Here is a 23,009-nt window from a genome sequence, read left to right as displayed (position 1 = left end):
AGAACTGATGTTCTGAGGCTGGAACAACATAGAAGGATATTGAGTCAATATGTTTAGCTAGTTAGTCGTCCAGTTGGAATAGCTGTCCTACAGGATGTCCGCCTGGATGCATAAGCCACCTGCGAAAACTATGCGGCTCTAATAGCTTTTTATATAAAAAAAACATCCTGTATATCACACACCAAAATTTACAAGTATACCGAAAATCGAAAGTATATATGCACGGAATCAAGAACTCTATTATTAGCAACTGCTGATTATACAGGGATTTTTTTTTTGTCCGATACAGGTATTATATAAAAACTTGTGAGAGCAGCAGAGATGACTGTTCTGCAGGCATGCATTCTGTTCAAGAGAGCATGTAAATACTAGATGACTTTACCAAAGAAATCAAGACTGAACTTTTTTAAGTAGAGGCTTTCAGGAAAGTGTGAGATAGCAGAATTCAATTCATTATTTAATATCCCACCTTCTTTAACAAAATTTTGCTATGTAAATGAACCGAAAACGAAACAAGCGAGTTGCAAGCACTGGAAGGTCAACACCCATTACATGTCGGGGGGCCACGTGTTTTGAAGTAACGTAGCTCATTGAAGCAGGGGCTGATCTGCTGGCCATTATAAAATACGTCACGTCACAGATAAACCACCGACTCCTACCCCGCCCCTTACATCTTCTCTGCCTTACCATATCGTTTCCGACCACTGAATAGAGCCTTTCTTTGTTGATATTGCTGTCTGCTTCTCCCCTGGCCCAGCTGCTCAAGGTCATTCTTGGTTCCAACGAAGACGTTCGTGGCTCTACTGAAACTCCCTCTTCTATTCGATAGTCGTGCCGTTGCCCGCCTGAGCGTGACCGAGTACGGCAAGCAGTTTCATCACCACCACAATCCACGCCAAAGGCCGTGTCCGTCTTGCGGTCTTCACGCGCTTGCTTTCTGCTTACTTGTACAGAAAAATGTCGTGATCGATATCTCTGAGTACGTGTTCATTTCAGGACATTTTAAAAAGAAGGTGGCTTTAAATAGAGATTGGCTCAAACCCTGCTATCTAACGTTTCCCTGAAAGACTTTACTCAAAAGTTAGTGAATAATATAAAAGTACCTAGTGAATTAAAATCATCTCATGGCTTATTTATCGAGACACTTACAAATATGCTGTATACGGGGATATTTGCTAGTGAAAATTAGTAAAAGAAAAATAAGTTCAATGATCTGTCCCCGTCATCTATTGGGTATTGGCCATGCTGAGGGGTGCAACATGGCTGTCGAACGCGTTTCGTCAGGTCTGTGTCTAGCCTTTTACCCCAACAATGTTGTACTGTAGTTATCACGCTAAGAGTAACGCCATGCAATCTCCTTCCTCGTATCATATGAAAGGCAGAAGGCATTCAGGGCCAGAGACGGTTCCTACGGAAGCTATAGTGGTGCCGACAACGAACGGAGTGTCTTTCTGACAGCGTTCGCCGTACAGGCTCTGGCAGATGCGTCAAGCGTCATGAATGACCCCACTGGTATCAGCGACGCCGAAATCGATCAAAGCATACAGTATTTGAAATCCCTACAGGATCCTTCCACAGGTTGCTACAGGGAAATGGGTCAAGGAAATCCTGCATTTACGGTTTGTATGAGAGAGCAGTTCGTGGCATGCTTCTGGCAAAGAGGCCGTGACCAAACTATACAGGGCGCATAATACGAAGGAGAGAGCAACGGAATTTAATTGGCAGTCGTCCTGTGGAAGTCGGGATATAATTTGCATCGTCCCTAATTACTAAAAGTTAAGGTTGACTACGTTATTTTAATATACATTTTAAAGCAGAGAAAAACAACAAATTCGTTGCTCGCTAAGTGCCTATAGTAGGTGGAATTTTAAATACCACGCGCGAAAATAATCTGACACACCTGAGACTGTAGTCTCGTAAATTGCATTTTCTTAATAGCTTCGTTTAAGTTGCATTAAGCACCCTTTATGCAGACGTATGAAATCCATTCACTGGTGTACCAGTGGCCAGCACAGTGCCATATTCTATTGCGACATCATCAGATAACATGTGAAATTTCTTCTGTTTTTTTTTTTTTTTTTTTTTGCAATGACGTTAGCCTGATCCCTTGTGCACTGCACATAAATACCTGACGAACAGATGCTGAGCGAAGCGAAGGGAGTGTAGCTTCTTTTTTAATCTTCTGTGAATGCTGTTCAGCATTTACATTCAGATTGTTCAAAGTTACACTAGACGACAGATATAGGGCAAAGAGAAAACTTTAGACATGTACACGTGGGGAAGTTAACGAAATAAAAAAAAACGTACGTAAGAGGACATCATATTGATTGTTTCGTCTTTCGGTGATATTTTTAATCGGCTTAACAACGTGTGCATAAAGGAAGGCTGATGTGTGCATTGGATTACTGATTCCATATATCTTCTAAATCCATAGACTCCGGCGCATTTGACTCTGTACGTGGGGCTGTCGGTTATCAGAGAGAGAGAAAAGGACTACGACATCTACAAGAGCGTCGTGCAATGTGTGGAAGCTGAACCCACGCTCAACAATCACTCGTTGGCAATGTACGCCTTCCTGTCTGCAAGAATAGGAGAAGAAGCCAAGGCCTCTGAACTCATCGGCACACTCCTTGCTAATGCTGACCATTACTGTAAGTTTTATTCCATTACGTTTTATTTCTTTATTATCGGACAGTTATCGGATACAGCTTCTTAATATTTCCGCTCTGTCAGATTACTACACCTACTGGTCTGCCAGTACATACAACGAACAAGTGGAAACTGCTGGATACGTCCTACATGCCATGTTCCAGATTGGCCAGGACATGACACCCGCGGCACCAGTGTCGGAGTACTTGATTGAACAGTTGAACGTCGGTGGAGTAACGCCTTACACAGAGGTATGAGAGTGCATCCTATATGTCCCCAGCGGACAGTTGCTTCTCTTACGTGCAGAAGCGCCGATACGGTTCCATTGAATTTCGTTAAGATGTGTACCGTTGATTTTTAGCATGCATCGATTGGGCGACAAATGTGTAACTTGTTGGCAAAGGGCCAGTGTAGCATGTTGAAGATTACAAACCGGAGCCCAACATTAGCCATGGGAAAAAATCAGAAACCTAACTGTCTTAAAATATGCGTCTCTGTTGTGCCCGTTTTGCTACCACACATTACCTCACCCGGGAACGCACGACAGCCAGCAGACTCTTACGTATGTTAGCCTTTATCACAGCCATGTTCAGCGGCTGACTTGATGTGATAGATGAGGCCAAAATCTACAAGCAGTCTTGCTCACAAATGCACAAGTGGCTACCACGTAATAGAGGGAAATCATGTCTGCCTTGTGCTAGCTTCACACCATTGGGGGAGGTTTGTGAGCTCCTCCTGGCTGGCATGGTCCTTTTGCGGGGCACCGCAGTATCACTCGGTTGGATGCAATCCATATTGGCAGTGCATGCGGTGCACAAGCACACATAGCGACCAAGGCAGCCACGAAAAGTGGAATTCGGGGATATGCCTCAAAGCTACACCCTCACGAGGAATAGACCTGCATGACCCGCTCTTCAAGTTGTGCCAACGGTTGCCAGATTTGGCTATAAGTAGTCAACTTTGGCTACTTTCGGTTTGAGCTGGCGCCGTAATATCGAAGTTTGCTATTCGGAAAAACTGAGAAATAATGCGAAACAGAAAGAACATAGTTCTTTCTTCTTTTTTTTTAGCGGGGGTTTGTCTTTTTCTCAACTATGGTGACATACCGTACTCAGAAGGGGTTGGCATGCAGTGCTTTGCAGACGATAAGAACCAACTAAGCGTCTCGCCCCTCAGCGTTTCAGCAGTATACGTTGGATTACTTTCGGCATGTGGCATGATTTCTGTATTACAGTGAAACTTAACACCTCACATACAGGGTGTCCACGCTAAGTGTGAACAGATTTTTTAAAAATATATCAATGGCTTTTTCCGAGATGAAATCAATTGCAATATAGCATATGCTGAAGGGCACTCCCTAGGGGGCATTAACAGACTCCTAAGGCAATGTCTTAATTAACTTTCAATAATTAACTTTTTAATTACAAAGGCTACGAAGTTGCTCCAATGAGAACATCTTATCTCTTCGGTCACCATATACCAAAGCCGTTTTCAGAACAAAAATCCGTTCGATAGATCGTCCGCAAAAAATTCGTGAAGGAACGCCATTTTTTCTTTATTTTATTCATTGCGCATCTCTAGAGACGCGTCTTTCATTCGCCCCCAATACGAGAGGATGAAAGAGCACACTATCGCCTCTTGCGTCCTGGAAAAAGATTAAAAGAAAACAGAAAATGCAGCCCAAGATAAGGGCAGTCGCGATAGAGTCACCCGATAGATTTGTGTTTTTGTTTTGTTTCCGCAAGTTAAAGCTAATCCTCGACGCATGAGGCGGCACTGTGCTCTTCCACTCTCTCACACTGGGGGTAAAGGAAAGCGGCTTCTTTGAAGATGCGCAATAAACCAAACAAAGAGAAAAATGGCGTTCCTTCACGAATTTTTTGCGGACGATCGATCGAACGGATTTTTGTTCTGAAAACGGCTTTGGTATCTGGTGACCGAAAAGATCAGATGTTCTCATTGGAGCAACTTCATAGCTTTTATAATTAAAAAGTTAATTATTGAAAGTTAATGAAGACATTGCCTTAGGAGTCTGTTAATGCCCCTCTAGGGAGTGCCCTTCAGCATATGCTATATTACAATTGATTTCATCTCGGAAAAAGTGATTGATATATTTTTAAAAAATCTGTTCACACTTAGCCTGGACACCCTGTATATACAGGGTGTCTGAGTGAAATCCCCGTGCTAAATAATTTGCGAACTGGTGCACCAGTCGAATAACTTTCTTTTTTACAAGTATCTGTCAGATACCGCCTACAGCCTGCGCACCATGTGAAGAGATATGTGGGAGGCGCTGATTAGTTAAATTAAAATGAGTTTCGTGAAAGAACATAACTTCTAAAGCAGGGCGCCGTCGGCTTTAAAACGAGTACTATCCCTTTAGGGACCTTCAGTGAACACCCTTTAGAGAAAAATCTGCCACCAAAGCCGGTCATTTGTTGCAGTAATTAATTAGTTTCGGTTTACATATTCTTGTCGCGGCTGGTCGGCGTGAAGCGCAAGAGGACGCTCTTCCACTCCCATGTCCACCAATGAATCACACCAATGAATTACGTCCTTTTGCGCTTCACCGCGACTAGCCGCGGCAAAAATATGTAAACCGAAACCAATTAATAACTGCAACAAACGACTGGCTTTGGTGGCAGATTTTTCTCTGAAAGGTGTCCACTGAAGGTCCCATTTTACCCATTTTAATACCGACGGCGCCCTGCTTTAGAACTCACTTTTACGAACCTCATTTGACTTTTTATTTAAATAATGAGCACCTCCCACTCATTTAGAGGGTGCGCAGGTTGTAGGCTGTATCGGACAGATACTCGTAAAAAAGAAAGTTCTTCGACTGGTGCATCGGTCCGCGAATTATTTAGCCCGGGGATTTAACCGAGACACCGTGTATATATATCCTGTCGGGAACGATAATAGCTCTATTTTGATGACAATTATTCGGTCCTATCTATAATTAGGTAAATAATTGCTGAAGTTCAGTACCGACAGGTGCTTGGTCATTATGCGGTAGTGACCAATGTTTTTTTTGTGAGCTTTTGATGTTGATTAATAGTCGGTAAGAAAACGTATTATGAAGTGTTACGAACTTTTCGGCTACAGAGAGCCTTGCTTAGCTGGCTACAATTTGACGACGCGAGATTGGCTACATGTAGCTTTTGTCATCTGGCACCCCTAATTGATGTCTTTCCCTTTTCTTTCCTTCTTTCCCCTTTCTTTTCTTTTACCTTTTCTCATTTCTTCTTCTCCTTTTTTCTCCTTCTTTTCCTTTTCTTTTCTTCCCCCGTTTTTCTTTTTTTTAATAGCAAGCCGACCTCCGTCTGGCTGACCTTTCCTTTGTTTTTTCTTAATAAACATATCGCCCCCTCTTCCGGGTCGGAGCTTCGTCGTGCCGAGAGCTGCGTCTGTTTTCTGTCACACTATTTGCTCACAAGCTCTATAACCACTCACAAATTATCGGTCTTCTGGTAGCTAGGCATAGTTCATGGTAGCCAACCGCTCTAAACACTGTGTATAACCTCGTAGTTATTTGAAAAATTCCATTCGGTCGTGCTGAACCATGCAAAGACGATTCAAAGTGAGGAATAGCTGATGGACCCCTAGAGACATAACTCTACACTACAGGGTGTCCCACCGAAAAAGAGCCAGGGGCTAAAGAAAAAACGGAGTGGTCTACAAAAATGGAACCAACTGTACGTGCTTGGCAGTTGTGTGGTCTATCCAAAAATATTTTTCATCGGCCATTGTCAATTAATTAGCAGTAATTAATTTTCTAACTTTTTATTTATCGGTTTTAGCTCGCAGATGTCAATTAGGAAGTTGTAGTACATGTCGAAAGAGACGCAACTGAAGTGGTCCGAGGTTGCTATGGCTTGTGGTTTCGCTTTTCCCCCAAGTTTAAAAATTGGTTTCAGAAGCCGCGCACACCACAGAGCTCTCCCCATAATTCGGCGCCCGCGCGCGACGATTGCAGTGCGCTCCGATAGCTGTGCCGTGAAACAGGTGATATATCTTCCTCTTGCGTGACGTGGCCCAAGAATGGTCTCCAAGCGCTAATCTCAAGGTCAATGTACGCCGGAGGGCGCTGGAATCGTCGCGCGCGGGTGCCGGATTGCGGTCCGCACGGCATCTGAAACCAGCTTTTAAACCCGTGAAAAAACGAAACCACAAGCCATAGCGAACTCGAACCACTTCAGTTGTGCCTTTTTCGACATGTACTACAACTTTCTCATTGACATCTAGGAGCTAAAACCGATAATTAAAAAGTTAGAAAAAATTAATTACCGGTAATTAATTGACAATGGCCGATGAAAAAAATATTTTTGGATAGACCACACAACTGCCAAGCATGTACACTTGGTTCCATTTTTGTAGACCACTCCGTTTTTTCTTTAGCACCTGGCCCTTTTTCGGTGGGACACCCTGTATATAGCTCACCGTTAGTGTGTCACGCTGCAACACTCTATATTGTGGCTTCTGAAGACTTTGTACCCGCTTTTATTTATTTTATTTTATTTCTGAGTGACGGATACAGTTACCCGTTCCAGGCGTATGCTGTTGGGATCCATGGGCTGTACCACTACGTCTTGGAGACCACGTACAGACCTCACGTCTCGATGATGCTCACCGTATCCGCTGCAAACGGCTATAGCTCCCCTCGTTCGGTCGACTTCACCATAACTGATGAAAACAAGTTCATGTACCAGGTAAGTAATAGAGCCCAATGACGCCGAGCATCCGCCAAATGCTTGTTACATGCTATATTTATTCCCATGCAGCACAGAGTCCTCGAAAACTCAACTGCGACGAAGTTTCTAACCACGATTCGTCCAGGAGGGATTGGCTGTGCTGTTACCTTTGTGAGCCTGCCTTTGTAGTCGATTGTACGGGATGTTGCTTGTTTTTCTCGAGTCTGCGTGATGACTTTCCTGCTGTTGAGCGGTCATTCATCACGTTCGCACACTAACTCCCATGACCGTCACGGACTTATTACCGTGCGCGATTTCTAAGGTTGGTGCTGATCTTATCAACAAACACATCTCAATTGCCGTACTCTCGCCGGCCTAGTCAGTAGCGTGCCAACCAGGGGGGGGGGGATATGTTTATTAGACAAAAAGGAAAAAAAAACGGGGAAAGGTCAGCCAAACGGGACGTCGGCTTGCTATTCCAGAAATAAGAAATAATAATAAATAAATAAAGAAAATAAAGAAATAAGAAATAAAGAAGTAAGAAAAAGAAATAAAGAAAGAAAGAAAATTAAGAAAAAAGAAATAAAGAAAAGGAAAAAAAGGTAAGAAAAATAAATAAATAAATAAATAAATAAAGAAAATTACGAAATAAGAAATAAAGAAAAAGAAAAAGAAGTAGGAAAAACGAAAAACTACCAGATGATGAAAGAAGGATGAGGTAGATTAAAGACAAAGATGACAAAAAAGATGACTAACAAACGGTGAAGGAATGATGAGATGAATCACAGAAGATGACTTTAAAAAGAAAGCATGAGGTTAATGCGTTGAAGGTGAGAGTGGGGCACAGAAGAAGAATGAGATTTCACGACTGAGTTCACAGGCTGTTCATCAGACCTGAGTCTCTCAAGAAAGTCAGCACTGCTTTGGTCACAGACTGCTGTGTGTGATCTCGTACTGGGCCGAGCAGAGTGGCCAGAGAAAAGTCCGTGCACCGCAGCTCGAGTAGGCGTCGTCTCAGCGTGGCTCGAGAGGTGTCGAATCTGTGACAGTCGAGGAGAAGGTGTGGCACATCAGCTTCAACAGCGCAAGTGGGGCAGTTGGGCGACTGGAGAAGACCCATTTTACAGAGGAGTAGAGGTGTCCTGGCGACATTAAGGCGTAGTCGGTGTAGAATGGACGCTTCTTGACGCGAGCAGTGGTGTGTGGCAACGAAATCCATCGACGGGTCGATAGATCGGAGATGGTCGTTCAGTCGGACAGCGTCCTCTTGAAACTGCCGAGTGCCGTTATAACGGAGTCGCTGTGTCTGTAACCGACACGATGAGGCTGAAAGTGGTAGGAGACAGTTACTGGAGGTGCCGTCCCCATGTGCCCGACGTGCTAAGGCGTCTGCGCGGGTGTTTCCGTGCAGGCCGGTGTGACTGGGTACCCATTGGAAACACAGGCTATGACCAAAGGATAGAAGTCGGTTGTATATTGCCAACCAGGGTTGGACAGTTCAAAGCGAGGGTTCGAGGGTTCAAACAGATCGAGGGTTCAAACCAAGCCGAGGACGGTGACAACTTGATATAAGGACATAAGGGTATAAGGACGCCGTCTTCCGCGAGGGACGCTAAATATGGTGCGCTGTGTGTCGAGATTTCAGCGCGCGGCGAAGACCCCTTAGGTGGGCAAAATTAATTCACAGACCTGACCATTACGGTCACTTTTGGTTGCTATTAAACTGCATGGTCATCAACTCGATGGAGACTACAGATACATCATTGAATCTGCTGATGATAATCGAAAACTGCCGGTGGAACTCTCGACACCAGAAAGCAAGCAAGTGGTAAAGAAAAAAATTAAAATAAAGCGGCGAAGAGAGGAAATAGAATTAATAAAGTACAAAATTATGTGTAATGTGAGCAGCCCCGTGTAATGAGAATCATATATTTACGTTTTTATCCTTCACCACTGCGCCCGCCACGTCGCTCATGCGCGAAGCACCCCGTGAGCCCTCCGAGAGTTCCTCTGCTTCCATCACAACAACGACAAGAAGTAAAATGCAAACAAATGAACAATAAAAAGAGTATTAAAGTTCCAAAATTATCTTTCGCACTCAGTTTTGCTTCTCTGTACACGTGTTTTATCCTATAAAAACTTAGCTCAGAACTCGCTTACCACACGTGGCGCCATCTGACGTGTGACGTGTCAGACTCTCCATGCGCATCGAATCGCCCCTGCAGCAACGGTCAAGCATCAATGTACATCGGAACGTCGGGTGGTCATCGCTTTCCATGACCATCGAGACGGCCGTCTGGCAGGGGTACAAGATTACACGTTCGCTTTACTAAAGAAAAAGTAAAGAGCGCAGTCCATGCATTTACGTACGAATGCCCCTGGCATATGGACATTTATGTGAAGGAAAAGCTGCCTCGAGCAATAAAAAGGGAATTTAATTGATCATGTATAGGGTTATTGTCTGTTTAATACTCCTGCTTCCCATGCATGGATGTTCTTTTCTTCTTTTCTTTTTTTCACTTTTTATAGTTCCTGCTACACTCAAGGTCTAGGAAACCGAATAACACTAAATGACTTCCCTCAGGTCAAATATAGCCTCAACGTGAACAGCTTGCCACCATCCAACACCTTTCAAGTGAACGCAACGACCGTTTCACCAAGCGATTGTTCCGCGGCAGATGTTACCATCTGTGTCTGGTAAGATGGACGCAAATTGCTACATTTTATGACTTGATTCTAACATATTGATAAGTTAAACCACGTAGGACACTACACAGTACAGGTACACTATAGCGATGAGTATGGCCCGCAAAGTTAGGCACTGAAAACAATGGAAATAGGCAGGTATTTAGACCCTCAGAAACACAAAAATAAGCAATAAAATGCAGAAAATAGGCACATTCATCTGGCACGCTCTTTGTCTTTGTTAGTGCTTAGTGTTTCAGAGTGCTTCATGCAGGAAAACCGTGCTCGTTTAAAGGCTACGGAACAGCGTGAATGCTGAGGCGGCCTAGAGTCAAGGTATAATTATAATACTTTTAGTTCTCCGCCATCACGTTCTTAAAAGGAGAAGAAACGGCAAATATTTTGATCAGAAATAGATGAACACCTTCTGGCAAACCAAAGTGTTGAAAGAAACCAAACGAAAAAAAGAACAAAAAGTGCAAACACGCAGAAACGAAAAGCAAAAAGGAAGCACTGGCCATGAGCATGAAACGTGGACTTGCACTTTCACCACTAAAAAAAGGGCTGTTATGGCTTCTAAAAATGCTAAAGAAGGCTACAATTCAGAAATCGCTAATAAGATAGACATCCCCGAAAACATCCCAGTTAGGTGTTTATAGGCATTTATAGGCAAATTAGTAAAATTCCGGGTCATACTAATGAGATAATGCCACATTTCAACAAGGTTGCCTTTCCCTTTTATCTTTCCTTTTTTTTTCTGCAATAAATACTCCTACCAACAATGTCAAGGTTGAATGAGGGCATTCGATGTTGCGCTCTCTGGAAGAGTTGCATGTTTTAGCGCGTTCTCAGTGCTCTGTGCGGGATCACTACCCAAGCAGCACAATGTACTGAAACTCGAGTGCAATAGGGGTGGGCGGTATGTGTCTTATCAATGTTCTTTAGTTTCAGGACTCTGTTCAAGGCCTTCCACCTACCCGTCCACCCCTATTGCACTCGACTTTCCGTACATTTTGCTGCTTGGGTAAGGCCTCGCCCTCCTTTAGGAATACGGAGTATTATTATGCCAAGACGGTCGTCATTGATATCACACTCCTGTCTGGATATGCCGCTGACGTTGCTTCCCTGCAGGGTGTATGTATAATTATCATTCTTTGAGCGTGACACGGGTCCAATTTAGGTGATTTCAATCGGCTTTTCTTCGCAGCATCTTTGTAATGGAGCCGTCCAAGCGTATGCAGTTGGTGCCAATTCACTACTGATACTACTACAGGTAAGCATTCTGAAGTACTCTTTCACAGGTCCCAAGAAACGTTTCGGAAACGCGCGAGCGTTGTACTGTTTCTTCGGTGCGGCATCCTAGCGGTGGCCGAAAGCAGGCTTGTTTACACGTTCAGAAAGGTGCCCATGTGCGGTAGTGTTCCTTGAAGTGATGGTGCTACCGGAGCTACAGCGGCGTGTCGGTTCCAGCGCACTCGTCCAACCCTCTGAACGAATGAACGCGCCAGCTTCCGCATCCGCTATGGCGTCACGCTGAATAAAAAAGAAAAAAAAGAAGAAGAAGTAAAACAGCAAAACTCGCTGTGCAGATTGGCATTCGAGATGCGACAGCATTTAAGAGCTTATCGCGGGCATTCTCCGACGATGGAGAGTAGAGGCATGTGAGGACTAAAGTAGTTGACGCACTTGACCACCACCAGTAGTGGCCATTAGTGTGCATTAGCCCTTATCAATACAGCCCGTACGTTCCTAGAAATATTAAAGAAACAGTGCTACGCGCAACTCGCTACGATCCAGGCCCAACAAGAAAATAATAAAAATAAATACAACACAAGAAAACGACAACGACCTCCGACTACCATCAACCTGGACACCAAATCACGGCCGAGAACCCGCATTAGACCTGTACATTAAACTAGTAAGCAACGACATCCTTCGCGGTATTTCCCAAAGCTCGCGTGGTCACAACCTCACTAAAACACAGCGTGACATCATGAAAGCCCTACCTGACAGAGATGATATCATTATCAAGCCCGCAGATAAGGGTGGGAGTATCGTCGTCTGGTCCACAGATAAATATGTTTCTGAAGCTCGTAGACAACTCAACAATACGCAACACTACCTCAAACTGGGCCATCACCCAACAAAGGAGCACACGGCGATAATAATCCATACCATACAGGACCTCCACGAACGAAAGCTCATCACATGTGATGACCTCAGATATCTCACCCCATCAAACACAGGCGCAGGTCGTTTCTATTTGCTGTCCAAAATCCACAAGGTACACGCCAACGAGCTCAATACGGCTGACATCCCTGGCAGGCCAATTGTATTTAATAACAACACACCAACAGAAAGACTCTCGAAATTCCTGGACCAGTATTTAAACCATATTCCGACAACACTGCCACCGCATGTAGAAGACACACCCCACCTCCTCAGAATAGGGTCTAGGACTTTTCGGTACAGGACATTTCGGTACAGGACCTTTCGGTACACGGAACTTTCGGTACGCAGAACTTTCGGTACGCGGAACTTTCGGTACGCGGTAGTGACACAATACTAGCCACGCTGGATGTGACATCACTGTATACTAAAATCCCACACAACGACGGAATCACAGCCCTCTGCAATACCCTTTCTACAACAAACACCAGAAAAGACATGGAAACCATACTCGCTCTAATGGACTTCGTCCTTAACTTGAACTACACGGTAGTACACTTGAAGTACACGGTACAACTATGGGCACACCTGTTGCACCCACATACGCAAATATCTTCATAGGGTTCTTAGAAAAAAATGTTCTCAGCGCCCTCTCATTATAACCCACTGTGTACCTTCGATATATCGATGATATATTGATAATATGGGAACACGGGGAACATGAATTTAAAAAGTTCGTAGATCTACTGAACACCGCGCATAGCAACATAAAGTTCACATCACAACAGTCAACTCACTTAATTAACTTCCTCGACACCACAATATCACTAGACAACGGCAAACTCACCACAACCCTGTACAAAAAGCCAACTGAAAAACAACATTACCTTCACTTCAAGAGTCACCACCCGCGCCACTGTAAGGTTGGAATTCCTAATGGGCAGAGTGTAAGACTGCGCAGAATTTGTTCAAACGACACCGATTACGCTGAGAAGCTTGACGAACTCTGCAGTACACTTGCCCAAAGGTACTATCCAGACTCCCTCCTAACCGAATTCCGTCGCAAGGCACTCACCCTCGATCGAAACGAGGTTCTGGAAAACCGAAAAAATCCTGACGCGTGCCAAATGAGCTTCATCACAAGATATTCCAACGCACGTCCAAACATCAAAGCCATTCTACAGAAGCACGAGCCCCTCCTCCAAAGCAGTGACCGACGTTGTAAATTTTCACCCATCCAATACAGGTGACATACCGATGCGCAAAAAACCAAGCAGACTCTTTGGTCTATGCCAAAATCAGCAAAACGAGCACCCCGTACACGGGAACACGACCCCGCAACCGCCCGCGCTGCAAAACATGCAAGTACGTTCAACACGCTAACTCCATCAAAAGCACTGTGAGCAATTACACCCACCCCGTTAACCACGCATTCACATGCACAAGCTCCAATGTCATATACTGCATTGAATGCGGCGACTGCTCTATGCAATACATTGGTGAAACCGGCCAACAAATGAACAACCGCCTTACCGGACACAGAACCGACACGTCCAACAAACACCCCAAAGCAGTCGCCGAACACTTTAACGTTCCTGGTCACAATTTTGACAACATTAAACTATATATTCTAGAAACCGGGCTAGATCCACACGTGACAGACGTGATAGGGAGTCTTATCTCATATACAAGTTCAACGCTCTTCATCCGTCCGGTACCAACAAATCACAAGGCACGCCAGAAACACTTCACAAAGAAAATGTGCTTTTCCCTTCTATCTCCATTATCATCTGTTATGTTCTGCATGGCCACTGCTTGCTGCTTTCTTTATTGCATGCCACAACTTTGTACTTAAAAAAAAAGAAGAAAACCAACCTTTGCTCGTTATGGAACAGGAATTTTCCCCACGTAACCACTAACCTCCTTATCTTTCGCTGTGTTTGCCAATTCTTGCCTGTTGTCCCGTTTCGTCCACGTGTTCGTGAACCTCCCATTTTTCTGTAACCGGTCTGGAGGTTAGATCACTACGTTCACATAATCCCCTCACACTCTAACAAAGCGGCCATTCACTCCGGCCGTGGAAGCCCGACGGACCCTTTCTTCCCTCCGGGCTGTTGACCCACAATTCGCATGAACCTTTAAACACGTCACACCTAATCCTTTAAATATCATGCCAATGATGAGGGCGGTGCCCAGAAGAAGAACAGTCTCTGTTCGAAATATCGGCGGCTTCTGTCCTGAGGCAACTCCCTTCCTTGGCCACCACTAGATGGTCTATGCTCCTAACGAAGACACACAATCCATAACACTTTCCGTACGGGCTCTGGTAGTTTGTCGTCACTGACTTGTCGAAGCTTTCCTTCATAAAGTCCTCGATGGACTTGTTCTGGGGCTTCTTAGTGTCCATATCGAAGTCTCCCATGAGAATCATGGGCATGTTGTGTTCCTTCAAGTTTTCTGCCAACGTGTTGCTCGCAGAGTAATTCAAGAGTTTGGCCAGAAAAAACTTCTTGATCTTAGCTTTAGGGGATCCCGGCGTAGTGTATACCAGCACGATGAGGGCGGGGGCGTTCATGTATAGTCCACTTCTAGACGAATAGGTGGGGTAACTTCCGCAACCACACTAGCTGTTAGCGTGGTACAGAGATCATCCCAATGAAGGCTACTGAGGGATGCTCGTGTTTTCTGTGCGGTGGGTATTTCGCGACTACCCTATTCCCAGATCAGGAGGGACTGTACCCCCCCCCCCCTCTTCTGTACCACTACCCGTACATTTTCCCTTTTTTTCACCGTTCCCTCTACTCACTTCCCTGCACTCTAAAAACAGAACTTCACCGCATAGCACGCTGTGTGCCAATCATTGCCGCGAGTGATAGGGTTATCGCTTTTGTTTTGAGGAGAGAGGGAGGCGTACGCCTTTTTGTGGCAATTACCATATATCCAAATTGCCACAAAAAGGCGTGCGTCCCTCCCTCTCTCCTCGAATCAGAAGCGATAACCCTATCATTCGTGGCGATGATTGGGGCACTGCGTGCTATGCGGTGAAACTCTGTTTTTAGAGTGTGTCTGCACCGAGTCCCCACCCACGAGCAGGCTGACCGCACCTCCCTCAAACATAATTCCCCCGTCTCTACGACGCATACGTCACTAGCTTCATCTGCACCGGCTAGGGCGTCGTCTACTTTGAGCGATATTTTCTTGGTTGCTAAGATAGTTTCGTCATTTGTCGAATAGGTGGCGGCACCGGCACTTCGGTTGTCGCCAGTACCGGGTCAGTCGCTATGTCGGTAGCATGCGCATTGGGGTTCTGCGTGTTAAGGGCCTCCATCTTTGTCGTTCTCCTTGGCCCGCCGCACCATCTTTTCGGAAATCTCAAGACAAGTAGGTGTTTTTGTTTGTTTGTTTTTGTCTACCGCGCGGCCCCCCTGCACTGCAGATAAAGTTGGTGCTGTTTGTCCTTTTCATGAGACACTTAACGTTTCAAGGGTAACGGTAACACTTAAACGGTAACGTTTGGCAGAGAAGCGGTCTGCCTGCCTATAGTCTAGCGGCACGTTGCTCGGGGGAGAGGTTAGTGGGAAGGAGGGGAAGGGGAGGCCTCCTGTTAACTTCTTTGCTGGTGGCTTATATAGCTCGCTTCAGCCTGCATCTTGCATCCGTCTCGCGTCTTACACAGATGCCGCTGCACATAGACGTACGCTTGAACTGCAGGTGTTCGTCCGCCGACAACTGCTTGCGCCGGCGTGCGTGGCGTCGGGACACCCACGGTGTGTGTCACACACGTGCAGGAGTGAGGTCTAGACCACGTGAGAGAAAGAGGTACCCAACGATCAAATAACACTGGGACGGGACTGGCCGGTCACCCGATCATTGAGCAGTCCAGTGACACACTTGTTTCCATAGCATCGTTTATAACACTCGACCGGCTATGCGGGAACATAAAATATTAGAACGGACTGGGCTTGCATGGCTTGCATAAACCATGGAATACAATAGATAACTTGCGGTCAAAACAAATGAAACTTGCGATTGGGAAGTGTCATAGTCCAGAAGTTGAACCGTGCGGTCCCTCTTCGGATGGAGCCGCGAAGCGCAGATCAAAGAGTCCGAGCCAGCACTCGGAGCACCGTCGACGAATTGCAAACCAGAGCGTGGTCCACGGAGGCACACAACACATATGACGGAAACACTTCACCTGACGCAATCACGAAGCGCCCAATACGCCACGGAAAGTAGTACGTCCTCCGCCATAGTATAAGTGACACTATGACACTTGATAATACAGATACAAAATTATAAAAACTCAAACAATGTGGCGGTAAGAAACATGAACATAAATAGACGTCGAACTTATACTTAGCGATTAACGGGGTGTTCAATATTGAGGTGGTGGTGGTGGCAGGGTGTCCCTCGTCGTGGTGAAGAGATAAACAGATGACCGTGTCTGAGATTTTTCACACAACGCAAATGATGGATCTGGAGTTCACCCGGAGTGAAGACTAAATTGAACTCAGACGCGCACAGGCCGAGTAGGCCGAGGGACGGGACCGAGGAGGGTGGCCATGGACAGTGTGTTGTAGCCCAGCTGTATTAGACGGCGATGGAGGGCTTGCCGTTGCGGGATGTGCTGCTGGCAGTGCAGAAGACAATGAGCAATGTCGCCCACCTCGCCACAGCTGGAACACAAGGGGGAGCTGGATTGGCCCATTTTGTACAGGAGCAATGGGGTGCGGGCAACGTTGAGACGGAGGCGGTGCAGCAATGATTCGTCCTGACGACTGCAGCGACACGCAATGAAAAAGCTAACCGAGGGGTCGATGGACTGCACGTGACTGTTGTAGGCGACGGCTTGTGATCTAAATGCTTGGGCACGGGTTGCACACCGGCGGCGAATAGCTAAATGGCAAGCCGAAAGTGTAAGTGGTGGACGTGCAGTGGCAGGGGTAACAGCTGCGGCGGCTCGTCTAGCAGCCGCGTCTGCGCGTGTGTTACCGGTCAGGCCCACATGACCGGGCACCCACTGAAGGAACAAAGCATGACCATTGGCACGGAGTCCGTTATACCTCTGAATGATCAAGCTGGGTATACCCTGTATGAGGTTGGAGCGGGCCGACATCAAGCGGAGGAGAGACGCCTTGCTGTCTGTGAGGACGACCCATTTCCCAGGTGGCAAGTCAGTTGTAGCGGGCCGTGGACAATGACGAAGATGGCCACGCGCCTGAAGCACCTGCCCCAGTTCCACCGGCGCGGCCATGGAGATAGGCCACCGTCATCGCCTCTCCGTGGCATACCATCATCGCCGGTCGGGGCTCGTGTAGAGGAGGGTGGTCTTCCTCTACACGAGCCCCGACCGGCGATGATGGTATGCCACGGAGAGGCGATGACGGTGGCCTATCTCCATGGCCGCGCCGGTGGAACTGGGGCAGGTGCTTCAGGCGCGTGGCCATCTTTGTGAAGAGAAAACGTACAGCTGTGCAAGCGGTATGCAGAGGTTTAATTATAGAATGAGCGAGAATGAATGAGCGTGAGTTTCGTCCTCCTCTCCCACTTCGTAACAATATCCCCCCGGCGGACGAAGGCCATGTCCTCATGGCGTGTAAGGCTTCAGGCGGAGGGCATGAGTCAGCTGAAGGGCGGGGGTCCTTCGGTCGCGTGGTGGCGTACAAGGTTCCACTTGATAGTTTAAATCAGAGACTCGTCGCACGACGCGGTAAGGTCCGGTGTAGCGCGGGAGAAGTTTCTCGGAGCGTCCAATTCGTCGGGTTGGTGTCCACATCCATACCAGATCTCCCGGAGTGTACGAGACAGGGCGGTGCGTTGCATTGTATCGCTGGCATTGACCGTCCTGGGAGTCTATGATGCGATAACGGGCTAGCTGTCTTGTGTCTTCAGCATTGCAGAGAGCACGAGCCGAAGTGGAATCCAGAGGGACGTCGTCAAGCGGTGGCAGTAAACAGTCGAGAAGTGACACAGCTTCGCGCCCGTACAGAAGAAAAAATGGAGAGAAGGCAGTTGTAGCTTGGCAAGCGGTATTGTAGGCATATGTGATGTAGGGTAGCACGAGGTCCCAGTTATCGTGCGTAGATGAAACATACATGGACATCATTTCGCTGATGGTGCGGTTTAGACGTTCGGTTAGTCCATTCGTCTGTGGGTGGTAAGGCGTGGTGGCACAATGTATCGTACGATTGAGTTTAAGGATGTTTTGTACAGTTTCCGAAAGAAAGCACCGTCCTCTGTCGCTAATAAGGCTTTTCGGGGCACCATGACGAAGGATAATGTTCTGTACAAGAGAGAGGGCGACATCCGAGGCAGTACCAGAAGGAACTGCTTTTGTCTCTGCGTACTTCGTCAAGTAGTTGACGGATACAATTATCCACTTGTTACCTGAAGAAGACTGAGGGAATGGTCCCAGCAGATCGATCCCGATCTTCTCAAACGGTATTGTAGGAGGATTGATAGGTTGTAGGAGGCCAGACGGACGCGTCGTTGGTATTTTGCGGGCGTGGCATGGTACACACACTTGACGTGGCCTGGGGTGCCGCAACCGGCACGGGAGCGTGAGCTCATAGGGTCCCAGGAAGTGATGCTGCGTACCCGTGAGGACTGCCGTGAAAACTGCCGGGACGCCGGCTAATGCGGGCCGTGGCGTCGGCGGCCGCGACTGCCGAAACCGGCAGGCGAGCACTTTGCTCTGTTGTCGCGGCCGGCTGCGAAAGAGCGTCGAGAGGCGGAAAGGAAGTGGCGGGTAGTGAGTGTGCCGGGGTCCGCGCACAGCGCAGGGCGGTCCCAGGGATCCGTCAAGCGATGGTCGGTTAGAGGATCGTATGACCAGTGAGCGGTCGGAGCGTTGCATGGTCGTCTGAACCGGTACCGTTGAGGGGGGCGGTACGTAAGCGGTCGGCGATTCAGTCGCTAGGAGAAGGGCTGTCGTCGTGAGCCGGACGGTGAAATGCTTCACGGCTGCAGAGGTGTGCCGGGCCGTGCCGTGCTGGACGGTGAGGCCGCAGACGGAAAGGCGCCGGGTACGTTAACGGTGGGGTTTGCAGGCGGTGGGTCCAAGTATAGGGCGCTGTGGTAGTGCTCGTCGAAGGCGTCGTCAGGAATTTGGGATAGTAAAGAGCCGAATTGCTCCGAACATGGTGTTTGTTGTTCGGGTCACCAAATGTAGAGGAGGGTGGTCTTCCTCTACACGAGCCCCGACCGGCGATGATGGTATGCCACGGAGAGGCGATGACGGTGGCCTATCTCCATGGCCGCGCCGGTGGAACTGGGGCAGGTGCTTCAGGCGCGTGGCCATCTTCGTCATTGTCCACGGCCCGCTACACAGTTATATATTCTAGGGCAGTAAGAATGGCGAACAGTTCAGCCTCGGTGGACGACATGGGGTAGGGCAGTTTGTAGACCTGTTCATGGTCTGTATCGGCAACGTAAAAGGCCACGCCCGTTGCGTCAGCGAGGCTGCGTCAGCGATGCGAGGCTTGTACAGCGTGAGGCCGTTAAGGATGCTTCGGATCTGAACGGCTAGGTTCACCCACATTTTATCACACAGGCTCGGATGTGTATGCGCAAGCGTGACCCTCGGCATGGCTTTGAGTGCAGAAGCCCCACAGTCGCAAAGCATAGTTTTCATGTGCTCCCACAGGACCTTCGGAGCCGTGCAAGAGCAAAAGCACAACTTAGCGGGCATAACGTTTGCATCTCAAACGCTGTGCATTACGCGCGCCGTAGTAGTTTTCCCAGTAATCGACCTTTGAGGGGGGTTCGGAGCAGACCTGTACACGTTACCGAATAAAAAAAGAACTAAATACCGGTACTCGTTACCATGAAAAAAAGGAACTAAATACGTTACCCATTACCAAAGTAACAAAAGGAACGCGTTCCCGTTACTCGATAGTAACGAGTTACTTTTACGTTACCACGTTATTACAGAGCCGCTACCATGTCTAAATTGGCACGTGCTTCATTTGGTACGACTATTCCATGGAATTCGCTTTGAAGAATAGTTGGTGCTCGAAATGGGCATCGGTCATTTTTGGTGCATTTGCTCGAGAGAGCCCCTGTGGCAAGACTGAAAAATTGCTGTGGAAAGGCATGGTTGCATCAAATACAACCACATTTGTTTGATGCATGTGTTGGATGCGCCTAATTAGTAGCGAGGCTGACTTTCCTTCTTTTTTTGTTCTGTGAATTCAAGGTCAACAGCTGCATTTATTCCCTTATTTCCCTTATTCCCTTCTAGCCCGCCATACTCCCTGCTTCGCGCTTCTGGCGCCACGTCCCTGCGAGGGAGTTTTCCCACGTTTGGTGCCCACGTTTGTTAACGCGTGGTAACATTTCGCCGTTATCACCACACACGTGATCTCCAAGCAACTGACAATGAGTGCAGGTCTTACGCTGCGAGATACCCTGCCTCAAGAAAACGCAATGGGTCCGCTCATAAATGCTGTCGCATTTAAAAATACACTGTTTACGCGTTTCGTAAACTTTTGTCGAGACATGTACATTTTTTTGCCGAGTGAATATCGCACTGCGCTGGCGAAGATTATAAAACTGTGGTACGAATAAAATGCGACTGTGCGATAAAAAAATGCGTGTAGCGCATAGGGTGATAAGAAGTTCACTTGGATTGGGTTACCAGTTTTGTGTACACGGCAGAGTTCTAGCAAATAGAGAACATCGAAAACTACACACCGGAAATGAGGAATTTGTGACGTAACTATTTTACGCGCCACGGGCGCAATCGTGCAAACATAGTTTGTGCAATAATGTCGGTCCCATCAAAATACACCCGAAACAATCTTAGGCTACTTTGTGCAGCCTCCGTGAGATTTAACTCAAACATGCGTCGCCGTGCAGACAGCAGGAAAAATCACATTGCACGTGCGACGGTCACGTGCTGTGGAACGATATAGCTGATGGAAGCGAATCGGAGCTTAGCTGCTGGATCTATAGACCTTGCGAAATATTTATGTACATGTTATTGAATTTCAATTCTCTGAATAGGTGATTCCGGCAGGCAGCTGCTTCCGCTTCCGCCAGAACCGGATCACTGTGGTCGGCAATTTGCAACCGGCTCCGGTGACCGTTACGGACTACTATAATAGTGGTAAGCTGGAAACCATATCTTGTGAACTCCTCACTTATGTTTCAGCACCTATAATAAAAGAAAGCAAGAACTATTACAGGAGACCTATAATGAAGATTTACGTGCTGAAGTAACTTGAACTCTATAATACAAGAAAGCGCAACGATATGCATGCACAGAGAGAGGTTAGGCAGGTGATATCTACACTCAATTGTTCTCGTAAAAGCAGGTATTTCACTGTCTCATTTTAGTTTATTGTTCATTTTTCTGGCACAGCAAAATGTAGAATTTCCCCTGGATGACGTCACTGAAGTAAAGTGCACTTGAACCAACGCTTTTTACGACATCTGTTAGATTAGAGTCGTTTATAGACGGGAAAAGATGACTGTGGAATTGACTCAATGCGTAATTCATGACATTGACACACCTTGTTTCACACTCAATGTTTTCTCCAGCCCGGAAAGTAGTGGAAAAGTTTGAATTATTACGATGACAATTCATAGCGACACCACAGTGATAGGGTCATGTGACCCTTTGCGTGGAGTTGAGATCTAGAATACTTGGATTATTCTTACACTTGTGTTTCTACAGTTGAGTGTCCGTTATACAGCGACAACATTTTTTTTTTGTTTTAGTTTTGTACTTTTGTTTTCTAGTCACTTTGCTTCTCTTAATTTGCCTGTCTTACTGAATCGTTCTGTTCAATTGCAGTGAACAACGTCTCCGCACTATACACTGCTGGGGACAACTGTGCTGAACCCAACCGTATGCTTGGTATGGGTGGATCCTCCACCTTTGGCGAATCAATGAAATATGGCAAACCATATCCTCCTTATTAATATTATGCGTGAGGCGTTAAAGACCTTGTGGAACATTATTAAAATGTAGTAATGATGCCTGTCTGTCGTTGGAGGTGGGAAATAAATCGTTAGCTCTTAAATTAATAGTGTCACAGAGTGGAAAGGTCATCGTAAACACTCACGTAGACAATCTTTGTCACTAAACTATGACTTTGTCACTAAACTATGACGTCACTGGCCATTCAAGGCCAGTGACGACGAGGTCAAATTATTGGCCTATGGGGTTTAATCAATTTTCCCATGACCCTCGACTCGAGGTAAGTGTTCGATGGGAAGCTCCTTGCGCTCGCGTTTGATTCTTTGCGCTGCATGAACTCACGAGAAAGTTCCGACAGTTAAGTCAACGAGGGAGGGATCCACTGATCAATTAATCGACCTATGCACTCGATGGAGAGTTTCGAACGCAGGTGCTTCATTATTTGCGACGCGCGTGTCCACGAGAACGAGAATCCAGCAGTCATGAAGCTAATGCGAAGATGCTGCTGCGTGCATGGTGCCTTTGCGTGGGCAATTTGAACCGTTGATGTTGATGTCGATGAAACAAAAAATAATAGGAAGAGATTGAATTGGTCACACGACAAATTCGGCTACTCCCATAAACAGACCCCCCCCCCTCCCCCGAAAAAAAAGCGGGGAAATACAAAAGAGAAACCCCCCACTTTCGCGGTAACTATCGGCCAAAGGCGTAAATCACCAGTTAACGTAGCGCACAATGAATCACACGGTCCTAATAGACTAAAGGCCTAAACGCATGGAGCGCTTTGCCGACGTTTTCAGGACGCGCGCGCGCTCGGCGTGCGTGTGACCTCGTAAAAACCAGTTTTTCAACTCGCGCGGGGAGCGGACGGCGGAATCTGTCGGCTACAG

General features: G+C 46.8%; 1 protein-coding gene across 1 annotated transcript; it reads left to right on the top strand.

The window, feature by feature from the left end:
- Window positions 1–1,432: 1,432 nt before the first annotated feature.
- On the top strand, window positions 1,433–22,143 carry LOC135387399 (uncharacterized). Its single transcript, XM_064616612.1, has 9 exons — window positions 1,433–1,619; window positions 2,435–2,651; window positions 2,734–2,900; window positions 7,200–7,358; window positions 7,431–7,511; window positions 9,925–10,037; window positions 11,233–11,298; window positions 21,201–21,303; window positions 21,994–22,143. The coding sequence occupies exons 1-7, from the start codon at window positions 1,497–1,499 to the stop codon at window positions 11,285–11,287; spliced, it is 915 nt and encodes a 304-aa protein (XP_064472682.1). The 5' UTR covers window positions 1,433–1,496; the 3' UTR covers window positions 11,288–11,298; window positions 21,201–21,303; window positions 21,994–22,143.
- Window positions 22,144–23,009: the final 866 nt, after the last annotated feature.

Source organism: Ornithodoros turicata, chromosome 3 (genome assembly GCF_037126465.1).
Source record: "Ornithodoros turicata isolate Travis chromosome 3, ASM3712646v1, whole genome shotgun sequence".
Classification (NCBI taxonomy): domain Eukaryota; kingdom Metazoa; phylum Arthropoda; class Arachnida; order Ixodida; family Argasidae; genus Ornithodoros; species Ornithodoros turicata.
This window is presented reverse-complemented; position numbering and strand designations above follow the sequence as displayed.

What these genes read in the sequence shown, in the direction of transcription:
- LOC135387399 (XM_064616612.1), top strand. Translation starts at nt 1,497, where the DNA reads ATGAATGACCCCACTGGTATCAGCGACGCCGAAATCGATCAAAGCATA. An exon ending in GAGTAACGCCTTACACAGAG is followed by an intron (nt 2,901 to 7,199) that starts GTATGAGAGTGC and finishes TACCCGTTCCAG; the next exon opens with GCGTATGCTGTTGGGATCCA. An exon ending in TTGGCTGTGCTGTTACCTTT is followed by an intron (nt 7,512 to 9,924) that starts GTGAGCCTGCCT and finishes GACTTCCCTCAG; the next exon opens with GTCAAATATAGCCTCAACGT.